Below are 13620 nucleotides of genomic sequence, written 5' to 3'. Positions count from 1 at the left end.
GCATGCTCTGAGGGCGCGGCTGGGGATGCCGTCTGGGCCTGCAGCCTTGCGAGGGTTAACACGTTTAAATGTCTTACTCACCTCGGCTGCAGTGAAGGAGAGACCGCATGTTTTCGTTGCAGGCCGTGTCAGTGGCACTGTATTGTCCTCAAAGCGGGCAAAAAAGTTATTTAGTCTGCCTGGGAGCAAGACATCCTGGTCCGTGACTGGTCTGGATTTCTTCCTGTAGTCCATGATTGACTGTAGACCCTGCCACATGCCTCTTGTGTCTGAGCCGTTGAATTGAGATTCTACTTTGTCTCTGTACTGACGCTTAGCTTGTTTGATAGCCTTGCGGAGGGAATAGCTGCACTGTTTGTATTTCATGTTACCAGTCATTAAAAGCAGTGGTTAGTTTCACGCGAGACATCAATCCACGGTTTCTGGTTAGGGAATGTTTTAATCGTTGCTATGGGAACGACATCTTCAACGCACGTTCTAATGAACTCGCACACCGAATCAGCGTATTCGTCAATATTGTTATCTGACGCAATACGAAACATCTCCCAGCCCACGAGATGGAAGCAGTCTTGGAGTGTGGAGTCAGCTTGGTCGGACCAGCGTTGGACAGACCTCAGCGTGGGAGCTTCTTGTTTTAGTTTCTGTCTGTAGGCAGGGATCAACAAAATGGAGTCATGGTCAGCTTTTCCGAAAGGGGGGCGGGGCAGGGCCTTATATGCGTCGCGGAAGTTAGAGTAACAATGATCCAAGGTCTTTCCACCCCTGGTTGCGCAATCGATATGCTGATAAAATTTAGGGAGTCTTGTTTTCAGATTAGCCTTGTTAAAATCCCCAGCTACAATGAATGCAGCCTCCGGATAAATGGTTTCCAGTTTGCAAAGAGTTAAATAAAGTTTGTTCAGAGCCATCGATGTGTCTGCTTGGGGGGGGATATATACGGCTGTGATTATAATCAAAGAGAGTTCTCTTGGTAGATAATGCGGTCTACATTTGATTGTGAGGAATTCTAAATCAGGTGAACAGAAGGATTTGAGTTCCTGTATGTTTCTTTCATCACACCATGTCACGTTAGCCATAAGGCATACGCCCCCGCCCCTCTTCTTACCAGAAAGATGTTTGTTTCTGTCGGCGCGATGCGTGGAGAAACCCGTTGGCTGCACCGCCTCGGATAGCGTCTCTCCAGTGAGCCATGTTTCCGTGAAGCAAAGAACGTTACAGTCTCTGATGTCCCTCTGGAATGCTACCCTTGCTCGGATTTCATCAACCTTGTTGTCAAGAGACTGGACATTGGCAAGAAGAATGCTAGGGAGTGGTACACGGTGTGCCCGTCTCCGGAGTCTGACCAGAAGACCGCCTCGTTTCCCTCTTTTTCGGAGTCGTTTTTTTGGGTCGCTGCATGGGATCCGTTCCGTTGTCCTGTTTGTAAGGCAGAACACAGGATCCGCGTCGCGAAAAACATATTCTTGGTCGTACTGATGGTGAGTTGAAGCTGATCTTATATTCAGTAGTTCTTCTCGACTGTATGTAATGAAACCTAAGATGACCTGGGGTACTAATGTAAGAAATAACACGTAAAAAAACAAAAAAACTGCATAGTTTCCTAGGAACGCGAAGCGAGGCGGCCATCTCTGTCACCTCCCTTCCACTACCCCCCACCCTCACTTCCCCTCCCATCTCTTCCCTTCCACTCCCTTCCGCTCCCCATCACCCCCTCCTATCATGTGGACCAAAGTGGAGGATCAAAACTGGTTTTGGAACACAAGAGCTCAATCTACGGACCTCACAGCATAGAGCTTCAACAATCTCTCTCTCTCTGTCTCTCATGCGCGCACACACACACACACACACACACACAATTTTGTACACAAACAATATGCATCTGACAGAGTGAGACTTGCTTGCCTGACAGAAGTGACACACTTGACACGTGTATCATGAATACAACACCCAGAGAGAAAGGCACGACCAGGCAGTGTTTCCACATATCCACTGGCCTTCATCTGTCTCTGGTTAACAACTATATTACAGATGAGCGCTATGTGCCTGACACTTAGCGGAGCACAGCATTTCTCACTAAATATAGCTGCTATGGGGAGAAACTGAGGTCTGGGCCAGGGCCAATGTAATATATATTTTTTAATGCTTTGTCAGTAATTACCTCTCCACCACTGGCCTGCTAACTGTAATTAGAAAACATAGCCAAACATTTTCATCTGTGTCAGATGACAGCGGTTTGGTTTCATAGATTCAACACGTCTTGTGGTCCATAGGAGTGTTATGAGCTAGGTATTCGGTGTAAAGGTGTGTCTAAATGTGTACGCTTGAGGTGCCATGAAAATCAGGGCAGGTTGGAGAGACAGCCATGGAAACTGTCATAGAGCTAATAGCCTCATACACACAGCCAATTGTCCCTTTATTAATGATCTTCATATGGAAACCACATTATGGGTGGTTGATGTCCTTGATGATCTTCCTGGCCTTCCTGTGACAATCTTGTGCTATAGGTGTCCTGGAGTGCAGGTAGGTTGCCCCCGGTGATACACCACCCCCTGGAGAGCCCTGCAGTTGCGGGCGGTGCAGTTGCCATACCAGGCGGCGATACAGCCCGACAGGATGCTCTAAATTGTGCATATATAAAAGTTTGTGAGGATTTTAGGGGCCAAGCCCCAAAAAAATTCAACCTCCTGACGTGGAGGAGGCACTTTTGCACCTTCTTCACCACACCATGTCTGTGTGGGTGGACCATTTCAGATTGTCAGTGATGTGCGCGTCGAGGAACTTGAAGCTTTCCACCTTCTCCACTGCGATCCCGGAAAGGGCCGTGCTCCCTCTGCTGTTTCCTGAAGTCCACAATCAGCTCCTTGATTTTGTTTTATTGACATTGAGTGAGAGGTTATTTTCATGGTACCACTTTCCCAGGGCCCTCACCTCCTCCCTGTAGGCTGTCTCATCATTGTTGGTAATCAGGCCTACTACTTTTGGGTTGTCTGTAAACTTAATGATTGAGTTGGAGGTGTGATTGGCCACGCAGTCATGGGTGGACAATACAGGAGGGGGCTGAGAACGCACCCTTGTGGGGCCCCTGTGTTGAGAATCAGCGAAGTGGAAGTGTTGATTCCTACCTTCACCCACCTGGGGGAGGCCTGTCATGAAGTCCAGGATCCAGTTGCACAGAGCGGGGTTCAGACACAGGGCCCCGAGCTTAATGATGAGTTTGGAGGATAGTATGGTGTTGAATGCTGAGCTATAGTCAATGAACAGCATTCTTACATAGGTATTCATCTTGTCCAGATGGGAAAGAGCGGTCTGCAGTGCGATGGCAATTGCATCGTCTGTGGATCTATTGGGGCGGTAAGCAAATTGAAGTGGGTCTAGGGTGTCAGGTAAAGTAGAGGTGTAATGATCTTTAACTAGCCTCTAAAAGCACTTCATGACAGAAGTGAGTGCTACGGGGTGATAGTCATTTAGTTCAGTTACCTTTGCTTTCTTGGGTACAGGAACAATGGTGGACATCTTGAAGAAAGTGGGGACAGCAGACTGGGATAGGAAGAGATTGAATATGTCCGTAAACACTACAGCCATCTGGTCTTCGCATGCTCTGAGGATGCGGGTATGGATGCCATCTGGGCCGGCAGCATTGCGAGGGTTAACACGCTTAAATGTCCTACTCATGTTAAGCCACGGAGAAGGAGAGCCCACAGTCTTTGATAACGGGCCGCATTGGTGGCACTGTGTTATCGTCAAAGCGGGCAAAGAAGGTGTTTGGCTAGTCCGGAAGCAAGACGTTGGTGTCCGCGACGTGGCTGGTTTTCCCATTGTAGTGAGTAATTGTCTGCCACACATGTCTTGTGTCTGAGACATTGAATTGCGACTCCACTTTGTCTCTGTATTGACGTATTGCCTGTTTGATAGCCTAACAGAGAGAATAACCACACTGTTCATATTCAGCCATATTGCCAGTCACCATGCCATGGTTAAATGCAGTGGTTTGCACTTTCAGTTTTGCACGAATGCTGCCATCTATCCACGGTTTCTGGTCTGGGTAGGTCACAGTGGGTACAACATCTCCTATACACTTCCTGATGAACTCAGTCACCGTATCCATATATTTGTTGCTGTTATTCTCAGAGGCTACCCGGAACATATCCCAGTCCGAGTGATCAAACAATCTTGAAGCATGAATTCGGATTGGTCAGACTAGCGTTGAATGAACCTTAGCATGGGTACTTCTTGTTTGAGTTTCTGCCTATAGGAAGGGATGAGCAAACTAGAGTCATGATCGGATTTGCCAATGGGAGGGCGGGGGAGAGCCTTGTAAGAATTTCGAAAAGTAGCAGTGGTCCAATGTTTTCCCAGCGCGAGTACTACAGCCAATGTGTTGGTAGAACTTCGGTAGCGTTTTCCTCACATTTGCTTTGTTAAAATCCCCAGATACAATAAATGCTGCCTTAGGATATGTGGTTTCCAGTTTGCATAAAGTCCAGTGTAGTTCTTTGAGGGCCGTCATGGTATCGGCTTGAGGGGGAATATACACGGCTCTGACTATAAACAAAGATAATTCTCTTTGGAGGTAATATGGTTGGCATTTGATTGTGATGTATTCTAGGTGTGATGAACAAAAGGAACTGAGTTTCTGTATGTTATCACAATCACACCATTCTTCCCGAAGACTTCTTTATTCCTGACTGCGCGATGTACTGAGAAGCCTGGCTGTATGGACAGGGACAGTATATCCCAAGAGAGTCATGTTTCCATGTGTGTATGACACTCATAGGATTGTTTGATGAATCACACTTTTTCTATGTCTACGACCTACTACCATAATCAGTTTAATAAGAATCAGTTTAATATCAAACTATTAGTGTGCATGTAAACAAACATACTCAGGAGTTCAGGATGAGACAACTCGGTCTAATGTATTCCTAACCTAAGTGAACACTTGGGCTATTGTCTGTATTCTGTATCAATGTTGTAATGTTTTAAACATTGACTAGTGGAGACAGTGAGAGGGCACAACTGGGGGATTAGCTGAAAGATGAACTGGCACTCAGATTTTTTTAAAGGAAAACAACTATTGCTAAACGGCATGTACTAACAGTATTAAGCTGCTTTTTATTCATGGTTTTTAAATCCTTCTCTGTTGTTGTGCAGGTTCTAAGGCGTTAACCCAGAAAAACACTGGCAAATAACACTTTAGATTACAGATACATTAATACTGTACTTCAAGGGCACTGCCATTCATGAGTGCAGGGCTTTTAGCCCTGAAGGGGAGTTTTTAACCCCAACAGCACCCGAAATAGAGTCTGCTGCTAACCCCGGCATGGATGTGGAGGATGCAGATGACAACTGATTGAAAGACAGGGGCAATCATTCAGTGTAGCTTCCTCCTGCTCTGAGACACCTACCGCTGGCGTTCCCGACCACAACCACGGTGGTAACAGGGACCCCCTTCCAGTGGATTTGGTCCTGTATGCCAATGGGGGAGTAATGTGATGTCACGGCATTCCCACCATGGTCCATAATTCCAGGGACTACACTGGAGAACAGCCGTTTCAAATGTCATTAAGTCCGTCAGGGAAAAGGTGAAAGGGAGAGTAAAGGTGCATGTATAACTTCTCGCTAGCAGTTAATAGGAAGCTAGAAACAGAAAGCACAACATCAAACACAACCAATTATATGCGAGTATACACACTAGTGTGCTCCACGGTCTTATCAGCACGTATCTAGTGATGGCGATTGCAGGGGAGGGCTATGTCACCTTCACAGCCATGGTCATGTTATTTACAACTGTAGTGGCTCTTGACCCTGTGCCTTTTACAATAACATTAAACAAAAGCTGACGTTCTATAAGAGTACAATAAGCATTTAGTCAGTTATAGTAAGCTACGTATTTACCAGCACAGCTGTAGCCAGGGTCCACGTGTGGTTTAAGACCTCAAAAGGCAGAGCTATAAGCATGAATTTAGATCCGTAACGCATGAGCAGAAATGTGTCAGAGGGGGAATATGGGCCAACATAGTAAGGTTACACTTATCTGTGATGCAGGGGAATTCTATACCAAAACATAATGGAGAAACTTCCCTGGAGCAATGCCTAGCAGTGCATTTGTTCATCCAAATGATTTGTCATTCTCCATGGCTATTGTCAAACTGTGATACGGAATGAGTAATCTGTAAAAGTACACAGATAAATCTGTTGTAATCTTTAAATGGATTTACAAGGGGCCTTGCATGTAAACAATAACTTAGTAGTTGTCACATTGGAGGCCTGTATTCTCTCACACAATCCTTTTGCATGGCAATAAACCCAATCTGGAATAATGCCTTTAACTCCATTTATTACATAAATATAGAACTGTGTTGGTCATCGAGTTCCGTAGAAAGGAATATTATTTTTTGGCTCAGGCACACAGAGTTACGGCAGATTTCACTCCCTATGAATTCCCGCTGGCTCGGAACTCAACTTTGATCCTTAAAATACGGTCATTGGGGAAAGGCTAAAACATATTCACTGTTTTTTCCATTTTCTTTCCAGGCCCTCTGACTTACGTGCGAAGACGGGAGGAGACATTCCCTTCTTGGAGATTTCTGGAGACAGCAGTCTTGTCTGAGCTACACCCATAGAGTGCAATTGATTATCTATGGCGACTCACTTCTCTTTATGCCCAAGTTAGGTTGGCAATTTAAACAAGCTGTGCGGTATTGATTACACAGATTCCTATAAGCTCTCCTAACTGAAGCAGACTTCACAGCTCTGGCTATCAAAGTCCTTCACCCTGGCTGTTATCCTGCAGGGCCGGAGACAGTTGTAAGCCTGACCAAAGTCTACTTTTCCAAGGCTCTTACCTCATGTTTTCGCTAGCTACAGAGGAGTATCCTTTTGATGGCTACACTTCCTCACTGTGGTTCATATCAACAGTTACATAATTTAGCTCCAAATCATACTGTATGTGCAGTACATAAGCATTTCTAACTATCAAGCATTAGAGTGAATATCTTGAGACATACTAACTAACATATCTGAATTTAATGGACACTCAGTCAGTAGACCAGACTGTGGATCATACATGGTGTTCCCCGGGGAAACATTTAAGTGAAGCACAAAATAAAGGGGAAAGAAAAAAAAACAATTAAGAGGTTCTTGATTTACTCTCCACATGTGTACGACCTGTTTTAATGGGGAAGTGAGGGCCTCTTGAGTAAGAGGTCACGGTCCTTAAACCGTCTTGGGAGAAACAGAGTTAATCAGTTTTTGGCAGGCAGCCAACTTTGTAATATTGAGAGAACGGACCGTCAGGTAACCAAGAGAGGGATGTAAGCTTAAAGTTTTTAATTAGAGATATGTTTAATATGATACAGCACCTTTATACGGCACGTTCATAACGAGTATATTCTAGCAAAAAATATATCATTATCAACTTTATGCTGTGCCAAAGCCCATAGCCAAAACATCTAAGGGTGCTATAAAGAGGATCTAAAACTTGTTGCCAACAATCTAGTAACCTAAATTGCTGGCCTATAGTCAACGTATTAAAACACTATGATATATAGGTGATGTTACCAAGAGATTAGAAAAACAATTAAGTGCATTTCACAATATTTAAAGGCAAAATGCTCTCTCCAGAGCTTTGGAGAAAAGCAGAGTCGACCGTGACATGCATGTTGACTGGGGAGAAAAACAAACAGGTAAGCAAGAGAGCAAGGGACTCCTCCGTCTTCTCGTCAGCTAAACAATACTGCTATAGTAAGCTGGTTTAACAGAAATGAATGACTCTTTTAGAGTCTTGCAGGTGAATAAAGAACTGGCTAAAATTTCAACTACATACTTCTGAGAAAAAGATTTGAATAAAAAGTCATCCATTCTAAGAAAGGCATTGAACCGGAAAAAACGAAAAGACCAACCTACAGTTGAGTAAAAGCAATATATTTGCAGATATTAAACTAGAGAACTGGGTAAATAATATTTTGAATAAAACACGAAGGAATTTCTGAGCTCTGGATATGTGCTCAGTGACATGTAAAATCCGACTTGATTAAAAAGGGAAAGAACCTTTAGTAGTGAACTGTGCCTGTCCAGTTAATTAAGTCAACTGGTGCCGTGGAGAGAGCCCAGGGAAATGGAAGGCAAAGCAAACAGGGGCACTGCTCAGTCCCTTAGCTCTGCTCCGGCTGCTAATCGCAAGCTAGATCTGAGAGTGGGACAGACCTTAGGGACAGACAGCGCTCTGCTTGGCTGAACCAGGCAATTTGCTCTCAGTAATACCCGCTACCTGCTCCCTCCCTACCCCACCTCATCTACATGACCACTGAAGTGCATGAACAAAGCCCTGAGATGTGTCGTTCTGTAGAGGGACCCCCAATCTGATAATGACCATGATAGTGTTATTATTACATGCTAATATGCTGCGTCTTTTTAATGCATCAATTTCACTTTTAGATTGTTCCTTTTCAATTTCAAAAACATCAGAGAATCTAATCATGTTGATTCAAGGACACCTTATACCTAACATTCTGTACCAGACGCAAAAGGCTTCTCAAAAATACACTGTTGTCTTTGTTAACCTCAATTTGAACCATTTTTTCTGTCTTTGTTTATGTTTTTAATTATTCGTACATACAGTCAAGTGGAAGCAGCTGCTGAGAATTACCATGCCAGGATGTTTAAGAGGGGAAGCAAATTAGCATTGCATGATTTGTTAGTGGTCACTGGGACGGGTCTGCAGTGTAACCTGAGAGTCTGAGTTCTTCCTATGGAATCTAGAGCACTTATCAAAGCCAGAATCGTCCCATTTATCTGATCATCAACTCATCAGTCACACATAAGGGTGCACACATACATTTCAGAGTAGCAGAAAACAGCAAATGAGGCGATTATTTTAAAGACGATACACCGAACTATTAGAGTAGAGCACTGCATGAACTCAAGACACCACGTAGAAACCACTAGCACAAAACACTAAACAGATAGGGATGTGCTTGGGGGAGAAATAGACCAGAGACATTTGCCTCTTACCTTTGAAGGAGATGAAGACGCGGGGTGCAGCATGAGGGTCGATGATGTTGTGATTGCACAGAGCCCCGACAACCAGGGCCAGGAGCATGTGGACCGTCCACAGACTGTCCAACAGCATGGTAAACCAACCTCCAGGAATAGAACGATCGCAGAACACTGGAGGAAAGAAGAGGTCAACAATTAAAGATTTAAAAACTTCCCGCTGCGAAAAGCCATACACATTATAACACAGCATACCTTGAGTGTAGATCTCGAAACATTGGTCTTCATGAGAGCTTATTTGTGAGAGATGTGAACATCTGAAGATGTGAACATCTGAAGTACATCACTGATGTTCAGGGATTATAACCAGACCATTGGGACCTAATGCCTTTCGAACGTAGAGAATCCAGCCTTTTAGTTTTCTATACAATTCCATTTGGCAAGAGTCATATTTGACCTTTATGTATGTGTGACACAATGATGCCTCCTCCACTGTTCCCTGCCTCTTGTGCAAGAAGATGCTGTTGTCTCCTAGTCCCACCAAACACAATCCTCTTGCATGACCACCAACCCTGTGCACTACTCTGTAATTATGTGCTGTAGTCACCTAATGTAAGGTTCTACCTTGTCTTCGTCACGCAATATACCTTGTTGTCACACAATTCAGTGTGACAAATGGTCACTGATGTAATCTCATCTCTACAAAGGACAATATGGTACTGAAGATAAATAAAATCAGTCTTGCCAGAACCATTTGGGACTGTTGATTGAAACTGTATATAACATTGTAATTAAATTGTGTAAAGGAGCCAACCACATCAAACAGGAATGTGCAATAAACTCAAGTTATAAAGGGTAAGCAGAATACTGCATGCTTCTTTATGGGTATACAGGGTTGCCTAGAAACGTTATTTAACAAATCTACAAATTGGTCTTATTTCATGGCTTGACGGCCATCTAACCACTCTGCATGTGATTGCCAGAGGGCACATTTTAAAGGAGACTTCCACCACAAACACAAACTCAACATGTAGACTGCTGGAGAGCTGGAGCCAGAGCCTACAGTCCAAAATATATCCTCGAACCAAACGGGTTGGTTAGGGGGGATTTACGAGTATAAACATCAGCGCAAACCTCAGCTATTTATGGGCAATTTGTTAACTGGCGAGCTGTTTATTCTAAGTCAAGGACAGATATATTTACACAATTAAATTAAACAACAGACTATTTACAAATTACATTTCAACACACACCATATAGGCAGACACAAACACACATATACAGGCGCATACACACACTGTCACACACACACAAAGGCATGACTTTCCACTTGATTTGATTATCTAAACAGGTCAATCTAATGTATTCATCTTAACATTCTTGAAGAAAGTGCAAGAAGTGTAGTTGCAGTGTAATAGCGTGGGCCACGGTAAAACATATTTGGCGCTAAATACAGGAATCAAGGTCAGTAGCCTTGACATAGTTCTAATCAAAGGATCAACCATGTATAATAAACATGACATCTACATTAAGGCAACGTATCCCCCACGCCATCGGTTCACTGGCATTTTGAACGGTACCTCGTTTATTACTTATCAAGACCATTCCTATAAAAGGTGAGTGTTGACCAATTGTCTTTTCGCAGTTCCTGCATGTGTTTTAGACAGCCAAACTTAACTTATTGCTATATTGTGAGTCAAGACAATCGACATGTTGAGCATGATTTACAAGCGCAGGGTGGTAAAGACCACTATTAAAACGCGCTTTCAGCCAATCACCCTCCCTGCTTGGTCCAGCCGCGCTTGTAAATTCAGCGGTCTATAGGGGATCGTATTCCAAGAGTAGCCTACATTTGTTCATGTTCCCAATTATTTGGTAATTAGCTATTTTTCCCTTTCAGGCGTGGGTAGGCTAAATACTGCATTGCTTTTCCTAGAGACATGTGTGCGCTGTTAATGATTTGTGCGCTTTTACCAGCAGCAAAATACACTTTGTGGATTACTAAATCCATCCCGTCCGTATTTTTATTCTAAAAAGAAAACACCTAGTGTATTACAAAACCACTTTGAACCATTTTTAATTGTTATGCTATTTTGAAAACACTTCAGCTGTCAAATTCCAGTGCGAACAAAGCAATAGGCTATGAATAAGTAGTCTGGCAATTGAATTGAATTATATCGAGAAATATTTCCCCAATTTCACATCAACACTATCGGTGTTGGACTGCGAGAGATAAAGCTATACATTTTTCTGATTTTAATGCTGTAAACAATCTGAACCTGGTAGGAGTTCATGCGCAACTTGCAAGCGTGCATATAATAAAATCTAAATACTAATTTAAAGCACGTTAAAACTCACTCACATGAAATATAATATTTAGTTCGATGTTTATAACAAAGTCTACGTGTCCAAATATTACTGTCACACTTTCAAATGCTAAAGTTCATTGTTATAATTGAAATAGCCTCATGATGGTTTTCACAAGGCTAATTAAGCCTAATCGAATTAACATGTTTAAGGGTTACAATGCCAGTACAGAACTTATTAAAACCATTTTATCACAGTTATTTTGAGGTAACCAAATGTCCCATGTAACACACCAGTAAAGTAAACAGCATAGGTATACCTCTCACGATAATATAAAGTAAATGATAAATGACGGTGCTGTGTGAGCCAATTGCAGGCTGTTTGAATGCAAATAATTAACGTTATAAATAATTAGGCATACCTGATTGTCACTTTACTCTACACAAATAACTTTGAGTCCAAGTCCAACCTTACAAGTCATCGAAGAAACCAACAGAATTCCACGGAATCGGTCGCCTCAATTCTCCAAGTTTAAAATGTATAAGATCCGGGGTGCCGTGTCCCCGTTGCAGGAGTCCTTATAGAGATTCACCTGGAGCCCGGTGTGTTTACCGCTGCCCGGTCCAATGCTCATGAGGCGCAGCTGAAAATATCGTCTCTCCAAGTAAATCTCGTGTAAGTTTAATGACCAGAAGTTGTGACAAGTCCAATGTGACAGCTCCTTCAAAATTGTCAATTTAAAGAATTCCTCGTCTGAAACTCGGCTAAACATGCAGCCAGTGTTACTGGTGAAAGTGTATTCGCTCCTGACTGCTGGGGAAACGCGCTGGCAGGTGGATGCAATGGTCATTTGCGTAAAACACACCCACTAGGCGGGAAGTACCTTAGCTGCCACCGCCCATTCCTCCAGCATCTCGATGAGCAGGCTTTTAGAAAATATCGGAGTATTGTGGTGACTAACTGGACAACAGTGGCCCTCAAACCAGATTGCTTCCACAATTATGAAAAACACATACGTTTAAGGCTTTTTGCTTTGATAGTGGGTTACCAATGTATATGACCTTAAACTTATATTATAAACTCTTATCGACGTCTATTGTAATTACAGTGAACACTTACAATTGCGACAGGAGAAAATTAGGGTTAAGTGCCTTACTCAAGGGCACATCACCTAGCCAGCTCAGAGATTCTAACCAGCACCCCAACGCTCTTAATCGCTAGGCTACCTGCCACCCCTACTAGCCTACACATTGTTATAGCCTACGTGTAGACCTTACCTGCTCACAGGGCATACTGCCTTAGTCTGTATGATAATGATATGAGAAGAAAATATCAGAGATGAATCCGGAATTAAGAAGATTAAATCACTTACCTATGATGGAACATACTGTACCTGACAGCAATAACATCTTGGTCTTTGACACGTTTCCATTAACAATTTCTTTGATGTTGGAATGTAGGTGTGGTGTATGGACTCAAATGAAGACAGACAGCCACTAACAATATAGCAGGAAGGCACACATCTAGCCGTATATCAACAAGAAGGAAGTTCAAACACAGTTAAATGGATATTGTTGCTTGACTCGAACGTCAGACTTTTGGAAGATTTACATTAGGTCTGTATATTATAGGCAGTATTTCATTACACAAAACAGGAGTAGCATACTGCATTGCTATTACAGCTGAGACAAACTGACAAGTTTACCTTCAAACAAAGGTCAACAAAACATTCACCTTCAAATATTCTCCATTCCCCTTTGATTGGCTCCTTTCAATTGTCAACAAATCAGAGACTTGATTATGGAACAGCAGTGACTTATCCTGTAAACACAGAAATGTGTATTCCAATGTTACAAAATAGTTCTCAAAACTGTAATAATGGATAGGAAAAATATGTTAGAGAAAGTAACCTCTGACGTCTTTATGTTTTCAGCACTTGGGAATGGGAATGACTCAAAATCCTGTTATTCATACTCTATTTCCTCCTTTGGAATTTATATGACCATGTCTGAATCTGACTATTGAGAGGGTGTTTGTTTGCTTTGAATCAACTGCCTGTCTGTATTATTTCCATCTCCCATCTCACCGACCGCCAGCAACGCACCATCTGCCACCCTCACATGAAATGTGGACGGGAAATATTCAACAGGATTTGGCTGAGTATACACTTCCTAATAATGTGTTGTGTATTCCTACGGATTTCAATGCTTGTCCAATCCACAAGTGGTATAACATATACTTTTCTGTGTGTTTTCACTGGAACTTCATGTACGAAGAAAAATGGACAAATGAAGACCTATTGCAAATCACTGGTAATGC

At 42.8% G+C, this 13620-nt stretch overlaps 1 protein-coding gene across 4 annotated transcripts in view; it reads right to left on the bottom strand.

The window, feature by feature from the left end:
- The window catches only part of LOC112254361 (semaphorin-3F), a 100799-nt gene extending 88673 nt beyond the window's left edge, over positions 1-12126 (bottom strand). For 2 of the 4 annotated variants that reach the window (XM_024426855.2, XM_024426857.2), the window contains exons 1-2: positions 11723-12126; positions 9013-9168 (exon numbers count right to left, since the gene is read on the bottom strand). In XM_024426855.2, the coding sequence (XP_024282623.1) occupies positions 9013-9130 (118 nt within the window). In that variant the 5' untranslated portion in view covers positions 9131-9168; positions 11723-12126. The remainder of the gene's footprint in view (positions 1-9012; positions 9169-11722) is intronic. The other 2 variants (XM_024426854.2, XM_024426856.2) reach the window with 1 other exon arrangement.
- Positions 12127-13620: the final 1494 nt, after the last annotated feature.

The sequence above is a fragment of the Oncorhynchus tshawytscha genome, linkage group LG07, assembly GCF_018296145.1.
Source record: "Oncorhynchus tshawytscha isolate Ot180627B linkage group LG07, Otsh_v2.0, whole genome shotgun sequence".
NCBI lineage: Eukaryota > Metazoa > Chordata > Actinopteri > Salmoniformes > Salmonidae > Oncorhynchus > Oncorhynchus tshawytscha.
This window is presented reverse-complemented; position numbering and strand designations above follow the sequence as displayed.